Below are 25,633 nucleotides of genomic sequence, written 5' to 3' on the forward strand. Positions count from 1 at the left end.
TGAAAAATAATAAAATCACACTTAAATGATGCTAATACAAAACGAATGCATGCAAAATAGACCCAAAAATTACCAAAGAATAATGAATTAAAATAAACTTATCAACTCTCCCATGCTTAAGTCTTTCTTTCCCTCGAGCAAGAAAAAGTTACAAATGCAAATGCAAAACACAAAATGATGCAAAATCAAAATACAGATGATTCTATGAAGATAAGTCAGGCCTCAGTGAAGTCAAAACACATCCACAAATTAAAATTTCCCTTAAACTTTTCACAATACATCTCTAGATTGATAGTGAACGTGTGTGTGTGTGTGATGTTATTCCAGTGTCATGTACTTCCAATAGAAAGTTCACAAATGCACAATGACTTAATTAGCACATTAGTGCAAGCATCCCTCTCATGTACTCATTCCTTCTAATTACACCCAGCAATCACATATCCCTCGGACTTGTCTAATGAAACATGGTCTTTTGTGTAATATGGGCAAAGTATGTCATGAATAATGAGTATGAAAGATTCATATGTTTCACGCACTGCCAGAATTTGCATCCGGGTTACTTCAACTCCATACATTCCTCCCATACTTAGCCTTGGACTTGGCTGGATTAGGATTTCAATCCCCTTGTCCATGGCCTCCCCTCAACTTAAAATCTCCTTCTACTTAATTTTTTTTTCTTTCGTATTTCTTTTTACAAGAAATCAATTTTTCAAGTACGCGCATATGGATCAATCTAATTGGCTTGCGAAAGAATATTAACCATTTAGGCTTCATGAGGATGTTTAAGAACTTGATATTAGTGGGGTTCAAAAGAGTGATGTGCCGAGATCACATATATTCTACTAGAGTGTGAGCATAATTTACAAGATCACAGTTGAGTTCACTAAACATCTAGTGCCGTGCAATAGTCATGCAATTAAAACTTTATCATTTTCGGTAAAATTTACTGGTTTAAAAAGTGTGCAAAGAAATATTCAACGTTCAATCAAAGGTTTCTCGATTCAAGTCTAGGGCCAAACATTTCACAAAAAATCCTCACAATCATCATAGGCCATCATTTCCTCATCCACATTTGATACTAAACTCATGCAAACTAACTAAGAAACTAGACACAATAATGAAAACTATGCAACAACATGCAACCATGCAACACTAATATGGAAAATAAACTAATTCCCCCCATACTTAACTGCAACATTGTCCCGAATGTTGCAAAGACACACAACAAGCAAAACTAACATAAAATGACACAATGAAATGAAAAATAAAACTAGAAGCATTCCAAAAATGAAAAATGAAACTCCCCTGGTTTAATTGTCGTTCTCCTCCTCAAGCTCTGGAGGTGGTACACCAGCTAGAAACTCTCGTGGTGGGGCAGCGTACTAAAACTGAAAAGGTGGTGAGTATGGCTGTGGCACCGGGTAAAGGGATGGATCCAAATTCATCTGGGCGGCCATCCCTCGCATCAGAGCATCCATAGAGGCGAGATGGGCATGAGTCACAAGCTGACACTCATTTTGATAATGGGCATATGCTGAAAATTTGGTGACAGTGACGGATCGACGGCTGGGTGGTGGTGGTTGTGTCACTGGCCCTGATTGGCTAGAGCCCTCGCCTCTCGGCCTCCCTCTTGGTAATTCCTTGTCTCTTTTGTTCTGCTTGGTCCTCACGTTGGAGCCATCAACTGGCTTCAAAAGCTGGAGCTACTCTTCATCTGAGCAAATCGACACTCCGGCTTGAATATATAACTCTGAAATGATAGAGGGGAAAAATAATCCCACTGTCGGAGTGTAGATGGAGTGGTGGATTTCTGTGTGTATCACCCGCCCAACATTAATCGGCCAATCCTTCTGCAAGGCATAGAGAAAACTTGATCTATATGTATGCACATGACTGGTATGAGAGAATGACATTAAGCTTTTGGCGACAAATTCATACCAAAGGGCCGAATTCATCTTCAAAAAGCATTCGGGGAAGTGCATAAATTTAACTGGGTCGTTCCATCTAGCTCCCGCAAAACAAAGCTCCTGTATAATCTCGTTGTAATCTGGAGCGGTTTTCAAATCTTGGTACAACCCATCATCCACGGGTGGCATTTCGAGAAAATTATTAAAAGTGTGCTCATCAAAAGATACAAGCTTACCCCGAAAAAAAGCTTTTCCATCCTCTCACTCTGCTGCATTAGCGTAAAATTCACGAACGAGCTACACTACGGAGGCTTTCGGTTGGATACAGTATTTGACCCAATTTCTCTACTCAATAACAATAGCGACTACACTGTCTCTAAATGTAAGTTCTATACCACGCTCTGGGATGGGGTTGCGGTGGAGTTTGGCATGGTTATACCTTGTTTTAGCCGCCAGAGACACAAACTTGTCGGCGAGATTTGACGACGAGGAGGAGGAAACGACTTGGCCGATGGTCCTGGATTTATTTGGTGGCATCGTGAAGGTGGATGGATATTGTATAGAGAGGAGGGAGGCTCGGCAGCGATGAGCAGCGGAAGCAACGGTAGTGAAAAGCGGTAGTGAAAAGTAGGAGTGAAGTGCTGCGGACCTGGAAATTGAGGGGAAAGTATGAGTGAAGAGTGCCAGAGTAAGAGATTTGGGGGCTAGGTTTTTGGAAGGGGATGAAAGAATGAAAGGGGAAAGAAGAGATTTGCATCTATTATTAGACGCATCGGGCGGGTGAAAGTTCCTGCTCGAGCGCGACTTAAAAGAAAAAAAATTTAAAGACAGAACTTCGCTCGCTCGAACGGGAAAAAGTGCCCGCTCTAGCGCGAAGTAAGGAAAGTTAAACCCTGCGACTAGAGAATTGTTCGCTCGAGTGGGTACTTATTCTGCTCGAGAGCAACTTAAAAAAATATTTTTGTTTTTTGATTTTTTTTATTTGATAAGAAAAATAAATAAATAAACGAAAAATAAAAAATTTTAAGGAAAAAAAACACTGGGTTGCCTCCCAGTCAGCGCTAAATTTATAGTCTATAGCCCGACTGTACTTCCCTTTTACTGACGCGGTTCCTGCAGATCCATGGTGGTTTGATTTTTTTTCCACTATTCCACCGCGATAAATTTTTAACCTTTGGCCATTGACTATGAATTCGCCAGTTTTAGGACTCGTAATTTTCACAGTGCCATATGGAAAAACTTGCGTGATTGTATATGGCCTTGACCAACTTGATCGCAGCTTACCTGGCATGAGTTTCAACCATGATTTAAATAATAATATCTGGTTGCCCTGTTCAAACTCACGAGTAACAATGTTTTGATCATGTCATTGCTTTGTCTTCTCCTTATATAGTTTTGCATTCTCGTAGGTGTCCAGTCTAAGCTCGTCGAGCTCATTCAGCTGCAGAATTCGCTCCTCACCTGTGGCATTAACATCAAAATTAAGAAATTTGGTGGCCCATAAAGATATATGTTCAACTTCAACAGGTAGATGACATGTGTTGTGAAAAATTCTCGCAAGCATACGAGTGTCAAGTTTTAATATAGTGATAAATCAAGTATCGTTCCCACAGAGAGTAAAATGAAAAAAATATTTAGTTCTTGTAATTAAAATAGTCCTAATTTTATTTAGAAAATTAATGATTAAAAGGTTTGCAGAATAAATAAAAATAATCAAATGATTGTTTTATAGCACGCACACAACTTTCAGAGATTAATCAATGATATGAAAAATGGTCTAGAGGTATAGATTTCACCTGGTTTCAACAACAATCATTCCTAAATAATTTATTTTCATGAATTCCTTTTAATTAATAACCAAGAACACTTAAGTGTATTATTCCCCCTCTCGAGTGCCGAATAAAATATATCAACCACAGTTCAATTCCAATATCCCTATTAAGAATCTTTTTGCAGTGATCTATGTAAAACAATGTTCTTTTCTATGTTCCGTGAAAATTATATACTCTCTCAAGCTATATAAATAATTAACAGTATAATTTCTATTGGTCCTATTAAAAATCTCTTCTGTCGAGTGCCAGATTCCAAATAAATATTACAATTCAATTATTGACCAGGTAATTGAAAAGACATTCAATTCTAGAAAAATAATTAATCTAAGGGAATTCAATCCAATAAAATCAAAAAGTCCTGAAAGTGTTTACACCAAGTTCCATCCGACCTCTAGACTCTAAAAGTTTAGTTCATAATCGAACTATTGCAAAAATAATTCATTTTAAAAACTCTAGACATCAATTCAATAATAAATTTGAAAGAAGAAAACAAATCCGAATATTCGACGTCGTGTCTGGTCGATCAATCTTCGTGCTTGATGTTCTTCACGTTTCCCAGATTTTTCTCTTCCAATTCTCACGATCCAGCTCTTCAAATCTTCTCTGATGTATTATTTCTGAGTTGTGCGGCTCCTCCTTAATCCGTTCTTCTCAATCTCCTTTTTATATGAGCTTCAAAAGCCCAAGGTCAAACCCAAGTATTGAGTGTTTTCAGATTTCCAAACTCCAACTTTTTTCCTAATTTATGTGGTAGCGCAGATGCTTGATAAATTGCGCAGAAGCGCCTTTGTTCATGTTTCTCATATTGCGCAGAAGCGTCAAGATTAGGTTCAAAAGCGCTTTTTTTCATTCTCAAATCTCTGCCTTTTTGCCGCATATGCATGAATTGTTGCGCAAATGCACTACTGTCGTTTCTTAGTTTTCTGTACTTCGGCGCATATGCTCAAGACTTTCCCTCATCTGCGCCTCTTCACTTCTCAATTTGCTGGACGTTTCCGCATATGCATGAGAATTTCCCGCATCTGCGCTATACAATTTTCCAGCTGCGCGGCAGTGTTTAAAAATTCATAACTCGCAATCTAACCATTGGAGTGAGCTGAAATTTTGACAGTAGCTTTAAAACATCCTGAAATTTTTTCTGAACGATAGAGATTGGATTTGTTTGTCCCTAAAAGTCCCAGTAATTTTTTGAAGTTTGCTGTCCCGTAATTCGGCTTTCCGCTTCTTCTCTCTACTTTTGCGTCATTCCTTGCATCTCACAAAAACAACTAACACGCATAAAATCCACTCCATACATAACAAAAGCCAAGTCAAATCATATATAAATTAAGTGCATAAAATGCACTTATCAAACTCCTCCAAACTTAGACTTTTGCTAGTCCCGAGCAAAATAATAATGAGCAATATAGTCGACCTCCGAATTTATACATTCCAAGATTCAATACACATGTCAGCTAATTTTTTCAAGAGTTCTCGTGTGTGTGTGATTTGCCAATATCATCTACCCATCTAACTTTCGATAAAATCATGCAATCCGTAAGCTTCACAGATTCATTAATCCCACCCTCAAGTTTCAAGACACTCTCCACCAAGTTCAACTTCTAATTGCACAGATCAACAGGACTTTTCGGTTAACATTAGACTCAAGTATAATCAGCAGGAAATAAGCATCCATATGTATATCAATGTAAACACGGACTCAGAATTCAAAGCAAAGGGAATTGAATATTTTCAATTTGTGCAGGATGATGAGTAGCTAAATTTTTTTTATTTGCATTGTCAGACATTAGTCTTGGCATTCTTCTACTCCATACATCTTCATCGTTATGCCTTGTATTTGGACTAGAATTTCAATCCATTTTTTTTCTTTTCAAGGTCTCCCCTCACCTTACTTTCTCCGCCATTACTTTTCTTTGAAATTTTTAGCTACTCAATTTGTTTTGGATTTTTCATGATTTATATGACTAACAAATGAATAATGGCTAAAAAGGCTCAACGAATTCAGAAATGCCTAAATCACTTCTTTGCTCTTAAAAATCTACCTCAGTTTCAAGTAAAAATCACAAGAGTTAAGAATCAAATCCTCTAATCCACATCACAAATCCACATAATTTTTATCTAATTGCTAGGAGTATCGAAAATCATGGCATTCGTGCATAAATGTGAGAACTCAAGATTAAATATAGCTAACATAAACTTTTTCAGCACACCAAATTTATTTTCATCATAGGCCAACACAATTACAACATCATGCCTTCAACTCCAACTAACTCATAAAAAATTTCAGATTTTCACAATTTTTAAACATCCCCCCAAACTTAAATTGGGCATTGTCCTCAATGTACAGTATTCATCAAAAACAAGGGACACATACCTTAGGCACCAAGCGTCAGTACTCGGCACCATCTGAATCACTCAAAACTCTTCATCAGGGGTGGCTCCTAAACTCTTTCAGCTCCATACTTTTTCACCTACACAATTCAAAATCATTATTAATATCTAGTTTCCTCATGAAAAAAATAAAAACAAAAACAAAAACAACTAAAAGAAAATAAAAAACACATAAAAACTAGCTTGGGTTGCCTCCCGAGAAGCGCTTAGTTTATAGCCCATAGCCCGACTATATTCCAATTCTAGCCCGATTTCGCTTTGTTGAGGGTCTTCCCTTTTGCTTTCACCCTCCAAATATATTCAACAACATTTTTAAACTTTGATTTATTCTTCGTTTTCTTCTTCTTCTTTGGCACCTTCGGATCATTCTTCTTTGAATATACCTCATGAACAATTTTGGGATGGTCATCCAGCTTCACAACTCGCTCAATCATGCATAATTCCTTGATGGGTGGATTACTTGATTTCTTGAATATGTTAAAAATAACTCTTTCGCCGTCCACACCCATCGACAACTCACCATTTTTCACCTCAATCTTGACATCAGCAGTGACCAAGAAAGGTCTCCCCAATATCAGTGGTATATTTGCATCCTCCTCCATATCTAGCACAACAAAATCCGCCGAAAAAATAAATTTATCTATTTTTACCAAAACATCTTCAATGATTCCAAGCGGATATGTGATAGATCTATCAGCTAGCTGTAATGCGATCATTGTGGGCTTCACCTCGCCAAGCCCTAAGCTCCTGAAAACAGACAAATACATCATATTAATGCTAGCTCCTAGATCGCAAAGTGCATTATTAAAATAAGAAGAACCAATGGTGCAAGAAATAGTAAAACTCCCTGGATCCTTCAGCTTTTGTGGCATTTTATTTTGGAGCACAGCACTACATAAGCTCACCACCTCATTCTCCTGCACCCTCCTTTTCTTGGACATCACCTCTTTAATAAACTTCGCATAATTCGGCATTTGTGCCAAAGCATCAGCAAAAGGGATGTTGATATGTATCTTCTTGAAAATCTCCAAGAATTTTGAGAACTGCTCGTCCACTGCCTTCTTCTTGAACCTTTGGGGGTATGAAAGACGAGGTTTGTACATGGATTCTGCTTAGGTTCAGGCTCCTTCTCCTCAACTTTCTTCTCTTCAACTGCAACTTTTTCAGACGTCTTTCTCTCAGGTTTGCTTTCTTCGTTATCCAACTGCTTCCCACTCCTAAACGTTAAAGCATTACACTGCTCCTTGGGATTCACTTCACTATTACTTGGGAATTAGCCTCTGTTATTATCTTTCAGTGCGTTCGCCAACTACCCAATGCTAGTCTCCATGGATTGCAATACAGCACCCATGTTGGCCACGTGCGTCTCTAAGCTGTCAAGGCGAGTCTCAGTCCTCGCCATCCTCTTGCTCGATTCCTGCACAAAAGCATTAACAGCATCCTCCAAAGGAGGCTTACCCTCACCCTTATTTGTATTGTATCCCGAAGGAGGATTCAACACATTATTATTGTTAGCATAAAAAAAAATTTCATGATTACGCAGACTAGGTTTATAAGTATTGGGAACAGGATTACCTCTGTAGCCCCCATAACCTCTCTGATTTATGTACTGCACTTGTTCAGGATAGTCAGATTCTTCCATAGCACCCGTAACACCTGCGGGTTATGAAATACTCACTTTATTCAACGCAGCTGTCTGTGTAGTCAGTGCAGATAATTGGGCAGTGATAGATGTGAGAGGATCCACTGCATACACTCCAACTGGCTTCTTGACTCCCATACGCTCAGATGACCATTGAAAACTATTGATCGTCATCTGCTCCAATATATCATAGGCCTGTACAGGGTCCTTAGCAAAAATTGTGCCTCCAGCAGCAAAGTCCACCGACAATCGAGTAGGCGCATTCATCCCATTATAGAACAGCTCAATTTTCTCCCAATCTGAAAATTTATGGTTAGGAAAACGTCTTAATAACTCTTTATACCTTTCCCATGCCTCGCAAAACTGTTCAGAGTTCATCTGCCTGAATGTGCTGATTTCAATCTTCAGTTGGGTGGATTTGGCAGGAGGAAAATATTTTGCAAGAAATTTTTCTGCCATCTCCTCCCATGTAGTGATACTCCCCAATGGCAGTGATTGTAGCCAACTTCTGGCTTGGTCCCTGAGAGAAAAAGAAAATAACCATAAGCGTATAATATCATCAGACACACCATTAATTTTTACCGTATCAGATATTTCCAAGAAAGTGCGCAGGTGTAGATGAGTATCGGCAGTGGCGCTCCCATTAAATTGGTTCTGCTGAACCATGTTGATCAATGCAGGCTTTAGCTCAAAATTTTTAGAATTGATAGTTCCATGAGCTATTCCAGAGTAGTGATCCTGGATTACTGGCCTGAAGTGCTCTCTAATTAGCACCAAAGGAGCTTGATTCTCTTCATCCATTCTGTAAATTTCTTCTCTTCTAGCTCTTCTCAAAGCACGTGCAGTTCTCTCGATCTCCGGATCAAAAAGCAGAGAATTTGCACTTTGATATTTTCGCATGAACTGCAATTTAAAAATAAGAAGAAATCAATTAGTAACTTAAAATAAAATAATAAAAAAAACTCTAAATTAAAACTTATACTAATTGGTAACAAGACTAAAAAAAAATAAAAATTTAATCCCCGGCAACGACGTCAAAAACTTGTTGTGAAAAATGCTCGCAAGCGTACGAGTGTCAAGTTTTAATATAGTGATGAATCAATTATCATTCCCACAGAGAGTAAAATGAAAAAAATATTTAGTTCTTGTAATTAAAATAGTCCTAATTTTATTTAGAAAATTAATGATTAAAAGGTTTGCAGAATAAATAAAAATAATCAAAGGATTGTTTTATAGCACGCACACAACTTTCAGAGATAATCAATGATAAGAAAAATGGTCTAGAGGTATAAATTTCACCTGGTTTCAACAACAATAATTCCTAAATAATTTATTTTCATGAATTCCTTTTAATTAATAACCAAGAACACTTAAGTGTTATTCCTCTCTCGAGTGCCGAATAAAATATATCAATCACAGTTCAATTTCAATATCCCTATTAAGAATCTACATGCAGTTATCTATGTAAAACAATGTTCTTTTCTATGTTCCGTTAAAATTATATACTCTCTCAAGCTATATAAATAATTAACCGTGTAATTTCTATTGGTCTTATTCAAAATCTTCTCTGTCGAGTGCCAGATTTCAAATAAATATTACAATTCAATTATTGATCAGGTAATTGAAAAGTTATTCTGTAAGGCCCGAGATTATTTAATTTTAATCTGAGAATATTTAATTTGAAAATTTTTGGAGTTTAGATTTAAATTCTAATATTCTTAAATTATTTAGGATTGAAATTGAATTAAAAAGAAGTTTCAAGGGCCAATTTTCAAAGTGATGTAAGTTCTTATTCAGTATTTCTGTTATTTCCTTATCTTATATGCGTATAGATTGCATGCGATTTCAAGGATGAAATCATATCTTAGAGGGGGAGAATTGTAAGGCCCGAGATTATTTAATTTTAATCTGAAAATATTTAATTTGAGAATTTTTGGAGTTTAGATTTAAATTCTAATATTCTTAAATTATTTAGGATTGAAATTGAATTAAAAAGAAGTTTCAAGGGCCAATTTGCAAATAGTGAAGAAATGAAGGGCCAAAGTGCAATTATGGCTTTTTGAGTGGGACACTTGTCTACTATGCATATTCACGTGTATTGTGTATGAAATTCATCAGATTTATCAATTCCTTCAGCCAAGAAACCCAGAGTTATCTTCTTCTTTGCAAATTTTCATCTTAAATCTTCAATATCTCAAGATTCGTCCGACCGAATTAAATTCCGGGCATAGTTCCGCGATCCTTGAAAGACGAGCTTCGATTTGGTGTAAGTATCTTTATGATCCAGCATATTTCGAAATTGAGATGATAAAGAACTCAGAATTTGAGTATGAATATGTATTCTTGAGATTCTATGTGTTGTATTATCGCAATTGGGTCGAAGAACAGATGTCGTTTGGAATTGATATTATTTTTCCAGCTAATATTCGAACCTAAACATGTCTGAGTTGCTGGTTTTTGATGATATATTTCTGATATGAGATGCTTGTGAGTTAGATTTGATTGATAGATTGGTTAGATTCAGTTTCGGTTACCGATTTCGTACCGTTACGCTGTCGGTTTGAAAAATGATCAAGTTGGAGTCTAGATTGTTTGAGTTGGATATTGTTTGAGTTATTTATGATATATATAGCTTGAATATGCTTCCTTTCAGATTGATTAAGAGCTTGATTGAACTCGAGAATCCCGACTTCAAAACCGATCGACGGAAGAACAAGGTTTGTGACTTGTTAGCCTTGAAGATTGAGAAGAGTATGAGCAGATTTTGATTGTGTTCTTGTTGTGCAGCTAGATCAGATTTGAAGAGCTTTGAAACCAAGTTTGAAAGGTATAAGACAACCTTAGAAAAAGGGCTTTGAATATTCAAGAGGTTTTTCTTGAATGCCCTTCCAAAACCACATACTATGTGCTTATATATCTTGTATTTGCACATTTACTTGCTTGTTTGACTTAACTTGTTATTATTTGGCTTTTACTCTAATGCTTCTAGATTTTGATGCATTCATATTGAGCCAACAACCCTTTGAGATTTGAAATGGCAGATTCGCCAAAAGAATACGGACGTTTGGATATATATAAAGGAACCTAGGAGATAGATCAACTCATATGGTTAGAAACTTGATATAGTATGCCAAAGTCTGGGAAAAGAGCTCAACGCCACCCCGAAAGGGAGAGTAGGTGGGAGATTTGTTGTGTTCTTCTTCCCTGGGATCCCAAGAACCGATATAGAACTTGATAGCAGATTTTTAAGTCATGCATTGCTATAGATTGGTTTAATGCTTGTTGAGATGTTTATATGAGTATTTCCTTTAACTCTATGATATGCATGATATAATTGTTTTATACTGGGATTCAATTCTCACCGGAGATATCCGGATATTTCTATGTTTGTATGTATGCATGGGAATAGATGGGGCGAGCACAGGACAAAGAAGGTTGTAAGAAGAACGAGATCAAGAGTAGCATGTGGTGAACTCGGGTTTATGCAGTAGAGTTGATGTCAACCTTTGTATCTAGATCTTGTATATGTTTTGTTATAAACACTTGCACATAAAGACTTGTATGTTTGGCAAGAATAAGAACAATGTAAGATCTTATGGGTTGTATGTCAATTTCCATGTTTAGTTGCTTGATTAGCTCATGGATTTGCATGTTTTCTTCTAGATTTTGATGTTGAATTCATGCTTAATAATTAGAGAATGTTTGAGATTCAAAACAGGGGCAAAACCTTCATTTTTCAGCTATTTGGAAGTCAAATCAGAGGGCCAGGCGCGCCTGCCCAGCCCAGAGACGCGGCCGCGCCTAACCAAGGCACTTTGGGTGCCTTGGCCCGATCCATAGGCGCGCCCGCGCCACATGAGGCGCGCCCGCGCGTCAATTTTTCTAAAAAAAATAAAAATAAAAAATTTGTTTATCTTTTGCGACGTGTTTTTGCGTCGCCAAATGTATGGTTTTGCGTCGCCAAATGTCCTGTATTATTTATTTGATTTTTAAGCAGATTAATATTCTGATTGAATATTTCTTGTTATTAATCGTCTTTTAAGATGAGATTAGCACCCGATGTCCCCACATATTCAATTATAGAAAAACAATTAATCTAAAGGAATTCAATCCAATAAAATCAAAAAGTTCTGAAAGTGTCTACACCAAGTTTCATCCGACCTCTAGACTCTAAAAGTTTAGTTCATAATCGAACTATTGCAAAAATAATTCATGTTAAAAAATCTAGACATCAATTCAATAATAAATTTGAAAGAAGAAAACAAATCCAAATATTCGACGCCGTGTCCGGTCGATCAATCTTCGTGCTTGATGTTCTTCACGTTTCCCAGATTTTTCTCTTCCAATTCTCACGATCCAGCTCTTCAAATCTTCTCTGATGTATTATTTCTGAGTTGTGCGGCTCCTCCTTAATCCGTTCTTCTCAATCTCCTTTTTATATGAGCTTGAAAAGCCCAAGGTCAAGCCCAAGTATTGAGTGTTTTCAGATTTCCAAACTCCGACTTTTTTCCTAATTTATGCGGTAGCGCAGATGCTTGATTAATTGCGCAGAAGCGCCTTTGTTCATGTTTCTCATATTGCGCAGAAGCGTCAAGATTAGGTGCAGAAGCGCTTTTTTCATTCTCAAATCTCTGCCTTTTTGCCGCATATGCATGAATTGTTGCGCAGATGCGCTACTGTTGTTTCTTAGTTTTCTGGATTTCGGCGCATATGATCAAGACTTTCCCGCATCTGCGCCTCTTCACTTCTCAATTTGCTGGACGTTTCCGCATATGCATGAGAATTTCCCGCATCTACGCCATACAATTTTCCAGCTGCGCAACAGTTTTAAAAAATTCATAACTCGCAATCTAACCGTCGGATTGAGCTGAAATTTTGACAGTAGCTTTAAAACATCCTGAAATATATTCTGAACGGTAAAGATCGGATTTTTTTGTATCTAAAAGTCCCAGTAATTTTCTGAAGTTTGCTGTCCCGTAATTCGGTTTTCCGCTTCTTCTCTCCACTTTTGCGTCATTCCTTGCATCTCACAAAAACAACAACTAACACGCATAAAATCCACTCCATACATAACAAAAGCCAAGTCAAATCATATATAAATTAAGTGCATAAAATGCACTTATCAACATGCATTGCTATATAACAACCGAAAAGAAGACATTCCTATAGGTGTTTTAAATGCAGTGCGGTAGACCCATAAAGCATCATCTAATTTGTTCGACAACTCTTTTCTATTATAACTGACAGTTTTTTCCAAAAAATTCTTTTAAGTTCCCTATTTGATACCTCGACCTGACCACTGGTCTGGGGGTGATAAGGTGTTGCCACCTTATGAGTTACCCCATACTTTCTTAAAAGAGTTTCAAATTGGCGGTTACAAAAATGAGTACCTCCATCACTAATTATGGCCCTAGGTGTACCATACCTTGAGAATACATATTTCTTAAGATATTTCACAACAACCTTAGAGTCATTAGTGCGACATGCAAGTGATTCTACCCAATTACATACATAATCAACTGCCACAAAAATTTACTTATGCCCATCAGAAACTGGAAAAGGTCCCATAAATTCAATACCCCATACACCAAATACTTCACATACCAAAATATTATTCAATGACATCTCGTGCCTTCTTGAAATATTTCTCGTTTGCTGGCACTCATCACATGCAGTCACAAAATTATGAGCATATTTAAATATTAAAGGCCAATAGAATCCCGATTGGAGGAATTTAGCTGCGGTTCTACCCGTGTCAAAGTGGCCTCTGGTCGGTCCTGTGTGACAGTGTGTGAGAATAGAACTTAGCTCCTCCGCTGGGATACATATACGTATAACCTCATCTGCACAAATCTTAAAAAGTAAAGGATCCTCCCATAAAAAAATATTTTAAGTCCGAGAAAAATTTTATTTTCTGTTGATAATTCAAGTGAGGGGGAAGAAACTTACTTGGCAGGTAGTTTATTATGTCTGCATACCATGGTAAAGTGGTTACCTCAAATAACTGCTCATCCGGAAATTCATCATTGATGTTCTGACCTTTAGTTTCGTGACTCGCCAGACGAGATAAGTGATCCGCCACTTGGTTTTCTGTACCTTTTCTATCCAGGTTCTCCATATCAAACTCTTGTAGCAACACACCCAACGAATCTACCTCGGCTTTGCATCCTTCTTGCTCATCACATACTTCAGTTCCGAATGGTCAGTATGTACGATGACCTTGATCCCAACCAAATATGATCAAAACTTGTCCACCGCAAATACTACAGAAAGGAGTTCCCTTTTTTTTGTAGCGTAGTTCATCTAGGTGGCAGTGAGAGTGATACTGGCGTAGTAAATTATATGCAGGACTTTATCTCTCTTTTGACCTAGTACAGCGCCCAAAGCAGTGTCGCTAGCATCACACATCAATTCTAAGGGTAAACTCAAATCTTGTGACATGATGATAGATGCAGTGATCAGTTTCTGATTAAGGACCTGCAACGCCTGCAATCACTCAGCATAAAAATTAAAAGGCACCTCCTTGTTTAGCCAATTTGTTAAGGGCTTAGCAACAAATGAAAAATCTTTAATGAACCTCCTATAAAAATCAGCAAGCCCCAAAAAGCTTCTTATTTCCTTCAAGTTCGTTGGAGGGGAAAGTTTTTCAATAACCTCTATCTTATCTTGGTCCACTTCCACTCCTTTTCAAACACTTTATCCTCCAAAACTATTCCCTCTCTCACCATGAAGTGACATTTTTCCCAGTTTAACACAAGATTAGATTCTTCACAACTTTACAAAACTTTAGACAAATTAATTAAACACTCATCAAATGAAGAACCTACAATAGAAAAATCATCCATAAACACCTCGATGAATTTCTATACCATATCATGAAATATTGCCATCATGCATCTTTGGAAAGTTGCCGCCGCATTACATAACCCAAACGACATTCGTTTATATGCAAATGTATCATAGGGACATGTAAAAGTGGTTTTTTGCTGGTCCTTTGGTGCTATGTGGATTTGCATATAACCCGAATAACCACTATAAAACAGTAAAAAGAATTCCCGGCTAACCTCTCCACCATTTGATCAATAAATGGGGGGGGGGGAGAGAAGTGGTCCTTACGGGTGGTGTCATTAAATTTTCTATAGTCAATGCAAACACGCCACCCTGTAACAGTCCGAGTAGGTATAAGTTCATTATTCTTATTTTTGACCACAGTTATCCCACCTTTTTTTGGTACCACCTGGACTGGACTAACCCATTCACTATCATAGATAGGGAAGATATTACCTGCATCGAGTAATTTAATCACTTCTTTCTTTGCCACTTCTTGCATTGCAGGATTAAGGCGTCATTGTGGCTGAATTGATGTCTTATGGTCGGCCTCCATGAGGATTTTGTGCATGCACATGGATGTACTGATCCCATTGATGTCAGTTATGCTCCATCCTATCGCTCTAACATGATCCCGAATCACTCTCAGTAGCTTCTCCTTGATGCCTATCAAAAATGATGAATTAATTATTGGAAGTTTATCATTAATCATCAAATATAAATACTTCAACTGAGAAGGAAGGGGTTTAATTTCGAGAATAGGAGGCTCTTCAGTGGATTGATTCAATGGCTTTGGGATGTGCCCAAGCTCTCCTATTTTTGAATTTACCAATTTAGACAGTGTCTTTGTTCCATCCAAGTAGTGCGAACAGTCCTCCGCTTCTTCACTATCGACCTCATCAGTAGCCGATCTTGTCATGAAGATCTCGAGTGGGTCTCTAGATAATTGTTCGCGCAGATTACACTCAACCAACTCGTCAGTAGCATCAATTATAAAACAATCAGAGGTGTCCGCAGGATATTTAATAATATGAAAAACATTTAACACCACACTCTCATCATTCATTCTTAAAACCAACTCTCATTTCTTCACATCAATAAGATCTTTTCTAGTCTCTAAGAACGGTATGCCTAAAATAAGAGGGATCTCTCGATCCTCTTCCATATCAAGTACGACAAAATCCACTGGGAAAATAAAATTGTCAACTTTTACCAAAACATATTCCACAATTCCACTAGAGTATTTAATAGATCTATCAGCTAACTGCAGGGAAATTGTGTTTGGTCTAACTTCACCAATTCCAAGTTTTCCAAAACATGAATAAGACATCAAATTTATATTAGCTCCTAGATCACACAATGTCTTACTAAAGAAAGAATTCCCAATGGTGCAAGGAATTGAAAAACTACCAGGATCTTTAAGTTTCGGAGGAAGTTTATTTTGTAAAATGGCTGAACATTTTTCCGATAACTTCACAGTTTCAAAATCAATAAGTTTCCTCTTATTATAAAAAATTTATTTTAAAAACTTAGCATAACTGGGCATTTGAGCCAAAACATCTGCAAACAGAATATTTATGTGAAGGATAATCAGCTGCTTTGCTCGCTGGGGAAAATGGATTTTACTGATATCTACATTAACATTAACATCAGAGTTTAAATTCATACCTTTCTTACCTGTAGTCGTTGATTTTGCAGAGCTGTGCTTGTCCTCCTTTGACTCTTTAGTGTTTGGCCTCATTATTTCCTCCCCCTCATTACTTTTTTTGGGTTCCTCCTTTTGTGATCTTGTCACGACCATGATAGCATTCATATCCCTCAGATTCTTTTCAGTGTTTCTAGGCATTGATCCTGTTTCTATGGTGGCTAGCTGGTTGTCTAACTGACTCATATGAATTTCCAACTTTTGAAACATCGCTTCTTATGTCTGCATCCTTGTTTTCGTTCCAGCTACATATTTCATCATAATTTTCTCAAAGATTGGTTTTTCTCCTATGGCTTGGAAGTGTTTGCAGTATTTTCTTAGGACTTCCATGAAAATTAGGATGATTTTTCCTGCCCAAATTATATGTGTTGCTAAACGGGTTATACTGCTGTCTTCTTTGGTTTCAAACAAAATTTGCTACTTCGGCTTAAAAAATCTGCTGTTCCTCAACGACATTCCCCTGAAATTGATTAACAGGGGCCGACTGCATCTGTGACATTTGATGAGTTAGAGAATCAATCTTTGTTGTCAGGGTTGTTAAAGCATCAATCTCCATAACTCCCGATTTTTTCTCCTTCTTTAGATCTGGCCACCCACATTAATTTCTGCCATATTCCCTATTATTTCCCATGCGTCTGCTGGAGTTTTTCTGAATAAACTTCCATTTGCTGATGCATCCAGCATAGATCGCACCGACGGGTCGGCACCATTGTAGAAGGTTTGGGACTTTTGGATTTGTGTTAGGTTATGCTGAGGACACATCCTCAACATCTTCTTGAATCTGGTCCAGGCTGAATTTAGAGAATCTCCGTCTTTCTGCTTGAAGGAGATAATATCAAAAAATAACTGTGACATCTTAGTGGGTGGGAAGTACTTGTTAAAAAAGGCTTGAACAAGCTCTTTCCATGTTGTGATCGAGCCGGCATGTAAGTCATCTAGCCGCTCAGTTGCATATCCTTGCAAGGAGAATGAAAATAACTGCAGTCTCACTGCATCAGGTGTTACTCCATGGAACTTGAATGTGTCACAGATTGACATAAATCACTACAGATGAGCGTAAGAATCTTCCACTGCAGCGCCTCCGAATTTCACTTGGAGTTGGATCATGTAGTAGCTCGAATCCAGAATTTATAATTAATTGATAATTAGAACAGTCATAACATGATTAAGGACTATACTATTGGGATAAAGGAGTTGAAAATCAGATCCAAGATGTTCGAAAATGGCCCGGAGGATTTCTAGTATTCGGGTGGATCGGAACATCCGAACCCTGAGATCGGATCATCCAAAGAGTTAGAGTTTGGAGGCTCTGATTAAGTTCGGAAGGACAGAGTTTGGACGATCCGAACTATTGGGAGTTCGGAAGCATGGATTTGAGATCGGAGGGTCTGAAAATATCGAACGATACAAAGTTAGGATCGGACAATTCGATCTCCATTGGATCAGATAATATAATAATCGAGATTTTATTGGTCAGCTGCAGGAGTTCGGAAGATCCGAATACTCTGATTGGAAGATCCAAACATATTACGTAAGCAATGATGTCATAGCAAGGACACGTGTTTGGAGGGGGTTGACTAGGGAGATCGGACAATCCAAACTCCGTATATAAATACGGGTCGAGAGCCCTCATTTCAACTCGCAGCATTTCCTCTCCTCTCTCATTCTATCTCGGTTTTAGGGCTTTCTAGGTGTCCTGCTGGAGGCCAAGGGGTGACAAAGAGCTTCTGGACTTGTAGCGGATTTGTGACCAAGTTTTGGGGCTATCGCCATCAGTGGGCTGACGACGGATGCAGTGTTGGACTGTGGATGCGGGGCATCTAGGAGTATATTATTGTGGTACGAACATGTTATCTAAGATATCCTGATAGAATATACATATATTATGTTTTCATGTTTTCCGTGGCATTTTATATATGCATTGATATTATGCTGCATCATGAACATGTTAAGCTTTATGCCTTGATTGCATAGCCTTAGTAGGGGTCTCTCAGCCCCGTATTTCTAGTGGATGGATTCCATGGATTTGGATCCGGATATATCCACGATTTTATTTTATGGGAGCCACCTCCTGATGCGACGACCCAACGTGCTACGTACTATGGCGCCTTGACTAAGCAGTATTCTGGATAGGTTTTTCTAGTACCCGACATATTGCATATGCATGAATGATATATGTATATACGTACTTTCGTACTGAGCTTTAATGCTCACGTCCAATATTTTTTGTGTTTTCTAGACACCTCATTTGACGGGGCAGTTGCAGGTGTTTCCACCAGGACTTGGGATTTAGGTGGTGATTCAAGCAGAGCTGCTGGAGTAGTAGCTAGGATATTGAATTACTTCAATTGAGTTGTATATTTAGAATTTGTTTTACCGGTTGTATTTATGTCGGATTGTTAAAGTTTCAAATTTTAAGTTTCCACAGATTATCTCTAATCATGTTAATTGCATGCTTAATTAAGCTTTAACCTCTGATCAGTTGTGGATCCGGGTTGGGTCACTACAGATAATCTGGATGATAGCAGGTTTCGGCTCAATTCTGAGATCGAGCGCGGCCCATGTTTATTTGGAGGCAGTAACTTTGATCAGATGGTGAAACGACCCTAACTCTATAATTATTACATAAATAAATATGCGGAAATTTTTTTTTTATATATTCCTACTAAATAAAATATGCACATATATGCCCATACATACATGCACAGAATAAAAAGATTTAAAATAAATAAATAAATAAATAACTTAAATAAAATTGCATTCTTTAAATAAAATAAATATCTGAGTCAAACGTTTAATTAAAAATACTGCAATAGAAAAATGATGTAAAATTTGCATGCACAGAAAATATTCAAACCACAACCACTGAAAATAATTAAAAAATGTAACGTGCTGACATAACTAAAACATGCAATATGACTCAGACATCTATCACGGTCACGGGGTCACTGCATGTCCGCTCATATGTCCTCGCCGCTGGTAGGAGCTACATCCTCCTCTACGAACTCACCTGCACCATACCAGTGTAGTGAGCCTAGAGGCCCAACATGCTAACATAACAAGGGTTTAAAATAATTTAAAACAATTAAATATTAATACATAACATATACATGAATGAGCATGCTTAAAAATATCATGGCATAAACATAACTTAAATTAACTTAAATAACATAATACATACATACTGTTGAGCAGTTAAATTTCTAACATCGCATGGTTGTATCCGTAGTGTAACCTTAAATCATACATTAAATACTGATCAGCGTGGAAACCAACGTACGTGGCGGTGACGAATCACCTCTTAAATTGGCAGTAAACTGCCCTTCAATAGTTCACATATGTGGACGAATCCCCCTTAAATTGTCACACTACTTCAACTTCCAACATAAAATATTTTATTATTGCTCAACCTTAAACATTTAATTATGCATAAAATTATTTCATGAATGCATGTACTTAAATAAAATGTGTGTCCTTCATATATATTTAATTTAATTTCTTACTATCATATAAATATTAAAATAACTTCAATGCATAAAAATAATTAAATATATAATCAGGACACATGCAAATTTCTCATGGATTGTACTGGACTGCTGGCCCTACACTCTCAAGCCCATTTACACATTTCTAAGCCCAATTAATTTTCCTAAGCCCATTAAATAATTAATCTGGCCCAATGGGCCCAAAAGCCCAAAGACTGGCCCAATAATTTCCATGGGCCCCCCAAGGCCCATAAAATTAATGGACTCCCTTAATTAAATTAATTAAGCCCAAAATAAATAATTTGACTCAAAATAATTAAATGGAACCCAATTAAATTTTTGAGATTTAATTAGGCCCATTTAACACTTAAACTTAAATAATATCTTAAAAAAATAAAATACCCGAGCCCGGCCCACCGAACCCGGACCCGGACCACCTGAACCGACCCTACTACCTACCAGACCCGACCCAGGCCCTTGACCCGACCCGGAACCAAGCCTAGCACCTAAACCCGACGGCCCCCCCTTGTTTCTGCTGCGCACGTGGGCAGCAGCCCTTCTAGGGCTGCTGCCGCCATGCTCCGGCCAGCCCTGGCCGGAGCCCCGCCGCCCAGACGTAGTCCACATCTGGGCGGTCCTAACCAGACCAAGACCCCGACCCCATGCAGCCCAAGGAACCCAGCTCGAGCCCCCTTCCACGAACCCTAACTGCGCACCCCATGGAGGCCGATCTGCACCAACTCCAAACCTGGGCTCGTTTGGCTCGAACCACTCAAACCACTCGAGTCTAGACCACCCTCTCTCGACCTAGGGACCCTCAACCAGCAGCTAGAACAACCATGGCTAGTAAAAACGTGAACATGATCAACAATTTCAAGAACCATATGCATACATCAAAACCGATTGAATTTCTAAAAGAAAACTTAAATAAAAATCGATGCATCCACACACACACTATAACAACTGATATGGTACGAAAAATAGAGAAGGAATCATGCCTTTCACCGAAGAATTAAAAGAACGAAATTGCGTAGACGTTTTCGGGACGACGGGACGAAGATGGCTTGCTTTGGACCTTCAAAACGTGGCTATGGAGTCTCCTTGGCTGTTGACACAATGAAGAAGATGATGGAGAGTGGAGGTGGGGCGGCTGATGGTGAAGGGCGTGGGGTTGGGGGTAGGTTTAGTCTAGGTTTTAAAATAGGTTAATAATTTAGAATAAAAGTAATTAGGTAGACAATATAACATACAAATAAGATTTTAAACTTTTAAAATACCTACTAATCTAAAAAAAAACATAAATCCCGAAATTATAATTTTTGGGAATTTTAAAGATAATAAAAAGTCAATATTTTGGCTTAATTTAAATAAAAACGGACTCCTAAAAATATATAAAATTAAATACTGAAAATTTTGAGATAATAAAACTCAAAATAATATTTTAGGGCTCTAAAAAGGCTCATGAAATTAATTGGCTAGAAAGTTGTCATCTCGTCCGTCCACGGTCCCGTCTACGCGATAAAATAATTAAAATACTAAAAATCATAAAAATCACTAATTATGGGTTAAATGCTTAAAAATAAATTAAATCATGCACAAATAATTCACATAATTATTTAACCCATAAATCTAAACTTTAAATAATTAAATTTCCTAATTATGCATGTGGATTTACATATTTAAAAATACCGGGTGTTACAGATGGTGCGCTCGATCCTGGAATTTTATAGGATCGAGCACGGCACTTATTATTTCTCGGCAGAGAGTTCAGGGAAATGGTACGCTCGATCTTGGAATTTTATAGGATCGAGCGCAACACTATTCATCCGAATTTTTTTTTTCTTCTTTCTTTCTTTTCTTTTGGCTTTTGTTTATTGATGTTTAATTATTGTTTATTCGTTATTAGCCGATTAGAATCGAGGTCTCACAGAAGGACTCGATCTACCCCGCTCATCTAACTCAGTCCAAGAACTAACTTCGCTCTGATACCACCTGTTGTGGGGTCTCGGGTTGCTAATCTCATTCTTAGGGAAATTAGTAATAACATGATTAAAGGACCATGGATCAAAGGTGAGCAGATAAAAAATATTTATTTTTTTCAACAAGGGGTGCGCTGGAGCGGTCAAAAAGTGCCGCTCGAGCGCCCCCTGTTTTTTTGCAAAACAGTAGGTCGAGCACAAGGCTGCGCTCGGGCTATAATAAAGTGCAGCTCGGGCAAAGCCTGGGCAGAAAACCTGCTCTGTGTTCCAGTAGTTAAAGTTTGATCCTTCAAAACAATCCAATCCATCATATTCAAGTACCAAAACATGTATATATACATAGAACAAGATCTAAACATGTTTACAATTAGTTGATACATCAACCTAGAGGTTTGGAATCCAACAAAAACATTGCACGACACAAGGTGTTCACTATATACTTCAAGAACAACAACTCAAGTGTTTTCTAACATGCTTGCTAGGACTTATATACATCGTTTAAACTATAAACAACCCGAGTCCACGTCTAATCTTCCCTCATGAGTTACCCACGTCAACTTTGGCCAGCTCCTGCCCCATCTGTTGCCGTGCACACATACAAAATAAGACAACAGCCGGAAACATCCGGTGAGAATACATTTCTCAGTATAAAAGACATGTACATGCAATTAACATATATCAACTTCAAGATATAAGGAAGAAAAATTGCATAATTCAAAAACACATATCATTCGTTGAGATTTAGATCCACTCCAGGCCTCAAGCTTTGTGCACAATCTTGGTTTTGAGATTTAAAGCCTCTCCAGGCACTCAAGACTCGTATCTAATCTTGGTAGAAGTTTAAAGCCTCTCCAGGCACTCAAGATTCACTTATGAACCTTGGATGGATCCGTTCTCGATACTTCATTTCCGATACGATGTCAATATAACTTCAGTTATAATTTAAAGATCCACTACCTGTGATGGATCAACATTCAATTCAAAAAAAAAAAGCATACAATAACAACAAGTATGTGGTTTTCTCGGGAATACTCAAGAATTATCGATATTGAGTATCATATCTCTTCAAATCGATGTTGTCTTATACCTTCTCAATTTTTCTTGGTTCTTGAGTGCTTCGAATCTGCAAATATTCATCAAGAACACATATATCATAATCTATTCAACCTCACAATTCAATCTTCCATATCAAATCAACTTCAAACCTAGCTCAACTTCTTCTTCGGTTCGAAGTCGGACTCTTGAGTCGATTAAGCTCTTATTGAATCTAAAAGGAAGTATATTAAAGCTAAAATTATAAGCAAAAACTCACTTCAAATTCATCTCAATCAACAAGATACCAAAATGGCTTCAATTCATAAATCGACGGTGTAACGACTGAAAATCGGTAACCGAAACGACACCGAATTCATAACTAATCTCATATCCATGATATATCAGCAAAATATCATCATAAACCAACATATCAGCAGCTACAAACCTCAAATTACATGCTGGAAATCATATCAAACACAAACGACGCTCGTTCGTCGATCCGGTTTCGATTATACAAGATTTAAAAGCTCAAGAACACTTATTCATGCTCATAATCTGATGTCATAAATATTTTGATTTCGAAACATGCTAGAAACAAAACAATACTTACACCAAATCGTATCTCTCGTCGCAAGGATTCCTGAACTATGCTCGAAATTAAATTCGGACAATCTGATCAAAAGATACGAAGGTTTGAAGATCAATTCCAAATAAAAAAAATGGTGCTCTCAGTTTTTTTCTCTGAATTTCCGATGGAATATCCCCAACACACGTATATGGGCTGACTAAGCAAGTGGAATTCTGATATGTATAACCATAATTGCAATTTAGTCCCTAGAAACTTCAAAAATTGCAAAACATACCTCGTCCCTCTTTTTAATTCAATTTCAATCCTAAATAATTTAAGAATATTAGAATTTAAATCTAAACTCTAAAAATTCTCAAATTAAATATTCTTGGATTAAAATTAAATAATCTCGGATTAAATCAAATAATACCGTGCCTTACAAAAGTGGATCGAAGTACGAGAGCAGATTAGACTAATTAATGAAGAATTATCGGGTTGGGGCATGTTGACTTTATAATTGGGCCGTAAGTTGTTGTTGACTTAAAGCCCAAGATGAAAGTCGGCTTAATTATCTATATAAGCAGATGAAAGATGGCCGCAACGAACATAACATAAAATCAAATTATTCAAACTCGAGAATATATTTGAGAGAGAAGAAAATAGAGATTTCAAAGGAGAGAACTGGGGCGCAGATTGTGACGGGAAGAATTCAAGGATAACAAGCTTGAATTGTGTCTGTATCTAGCGTTAGAGTTTCTTTCGAGTCTATCTCTGTAATAATCTCTGGTGTTAGAGCTTGGATTTTTTCTATTTGTGATTAATAAAGTGGTTGTTTTGCTCTCCCGTGGACGTAGAAAAATTCCTTGCCAAACAATGTAAATACTTGCGTTGTTTATTTGCTTTCGCGTGAGTTGGTGTTTGATCTGTGTGCATTGGTTTTATCTGTTTCTGGGATTGTGTTATTGTTCTGGTTGCTATGATTGCGTGGTGAATTCTCGGAATAGCAAACTCTTCTGGATTGATTTCTAACAAAGATGTTCATATATAAAAAGAACCCTCTCTAATACCATTGTTAGGATCGATTTCTTGCTTGAATAAAGCTTCTTTACTCAAATAATCTAAAACAGTTTTTCCATAAGGAGTTTGATGTAGTGGTATCTTACTCCTTCTTGATCTGGTTTCTGCTGGATGTGAATTTTCTCCCACATGGAACTCACTATGTGGTTCTTCTGTTTTAACCACATATCTTGGGGGATTTCCTATTGGTTGTTCACGCTCAGAGAAATTTATTTTTAGATCTACTACTTGAAGATTCAAAAAAGAATCCGCAAGATCTTGTAGATCCCTCAAGATTTAATCTTTCTAAAGTAGTCATCAGATAGTGTTTTTCTCTGATATTGCTTTTATAAGATTAATCATCATTTCATCATCAGTTAAAGGTCTTTAAACCATTTTGGTTTTACCTTTCTGATGTAACAAATGTTCGGTACCAAACGAGAGTGGTAACCTTTCTCCTATATTTCCTTTTCTAGAAGCAGAAATGTGTTCTAGATTTATGATTTTAGTTTGAAGATCCTTTAGAGTTCCAAGAATTTCTTCTTGTTTTTTAAGGATTTCTTCAATCTGCCGAGGTATTTCATACAGCTGATTGTTGTAATATTGTACCGTCTTTTGAATTTCTCTAAAATCTCCGGAGAGTTTAGAGTAATCTGGGGTAATCTCTAAAAATTGAGAGTTAGAAATCATTTTTTTCTTTATCTCTTCAAAATTAAGAGCATAAAGCACAACCTGTTGTAAGTAATCTATTGTGAATAGATTAACTTGTTCATAGGATTTCATATGAATAAAATCCTCTTGATTCAAACTTTCGTTTGAAGTCATCTTTTGTAAAAATCTTCTCCTCAACAAAGAAAATCATGAATTAACGAATAATATTATGTTTGAATAATTAACATAAAGCTTTGATACCATTTTTACACATAATTCTTTGTACCGAAATTAAGCATTAAAACATGAGATATAAGCATAGAGATCCTTAGATCTAAGTATAAAACCTTCAGATCTTAGCACAAAATAACCCATACTGAGTACAAGAATTAATTATTAAAATAATCAAGTTTTGTGATCCTAGAGAATGCAAAGAAAGAATCTTAAAAAAAAGGAGTTGAGAGAAAAAAAGGTTTGTGTTTGAGGATTTATTCATAATTAACTCCATTTGGATAATATATATATATAACACACACCAGTGTGTGTATGCATGA

At 37.2% G+C, this 25,633-nt stretch overlaps 1 protein-coding gene and 1 long non-coding RNA gene across 2 annotated transcripts; one reads left to right on the top strand and one right to left on the bottom strand.

Moving 5' to 3' along the window:
* The first annotated feature begins 9,913 nt into the window (after positions 1 to 9,913).
* Positions 9,914 to 11,231, top strand: LOC140877663 (uncharacterized). The gene is made up of 4 exons (XR_012149296.1): positions 9,914 to 10,038; positions 10,426 to 10,489; positions 10,560 to 10,599; positions 11,182 to 11,231. It is a non-coding gene; the product is annotated as an uncharacterized lncRNA (long non-coding RNA).
* Positions 11,232 to 15,681: 4,450 nt separating this feature from the next.
* LOC140863043 (uncharacterized) lies at positions 15,682 to 16,515 on the bottom strand. The gene is made up of 3 exons (XM_073266153.1): positions 16,278 to 16,515; positions 16,140 to 16,232; positions 15,682 to 16,052 (listed from the first exon to the last, which is right to left on the bottom strand). Exons 1-3 carry the CDS (start codon positions 16,513 to 16,515, stop codon positions 15,682 to 15,684), a joined length of 702 nt encoding a protein of 233 aa, XP_073122254.1.
* Positions 16,516 to 25,633: the final 9,118 nt, after the last annotated feature.

This window comes from Henckelia pumila, chromosome 1 (assembly GCF_033568475.1).
Source record: "Henckelia pumila isolate YLH828 chromosome 1, ASM3356847v2, whole genome shotgun sequence".
In the NCBI taxonomy this organism is placed as follows: domain Eukaryota; kingdom Viridiplantae; phylum Streptophyta; class Magnoliopsida; order Lamiales; family Gesneriaceae; genus Henckelia; species Henckelia pumila.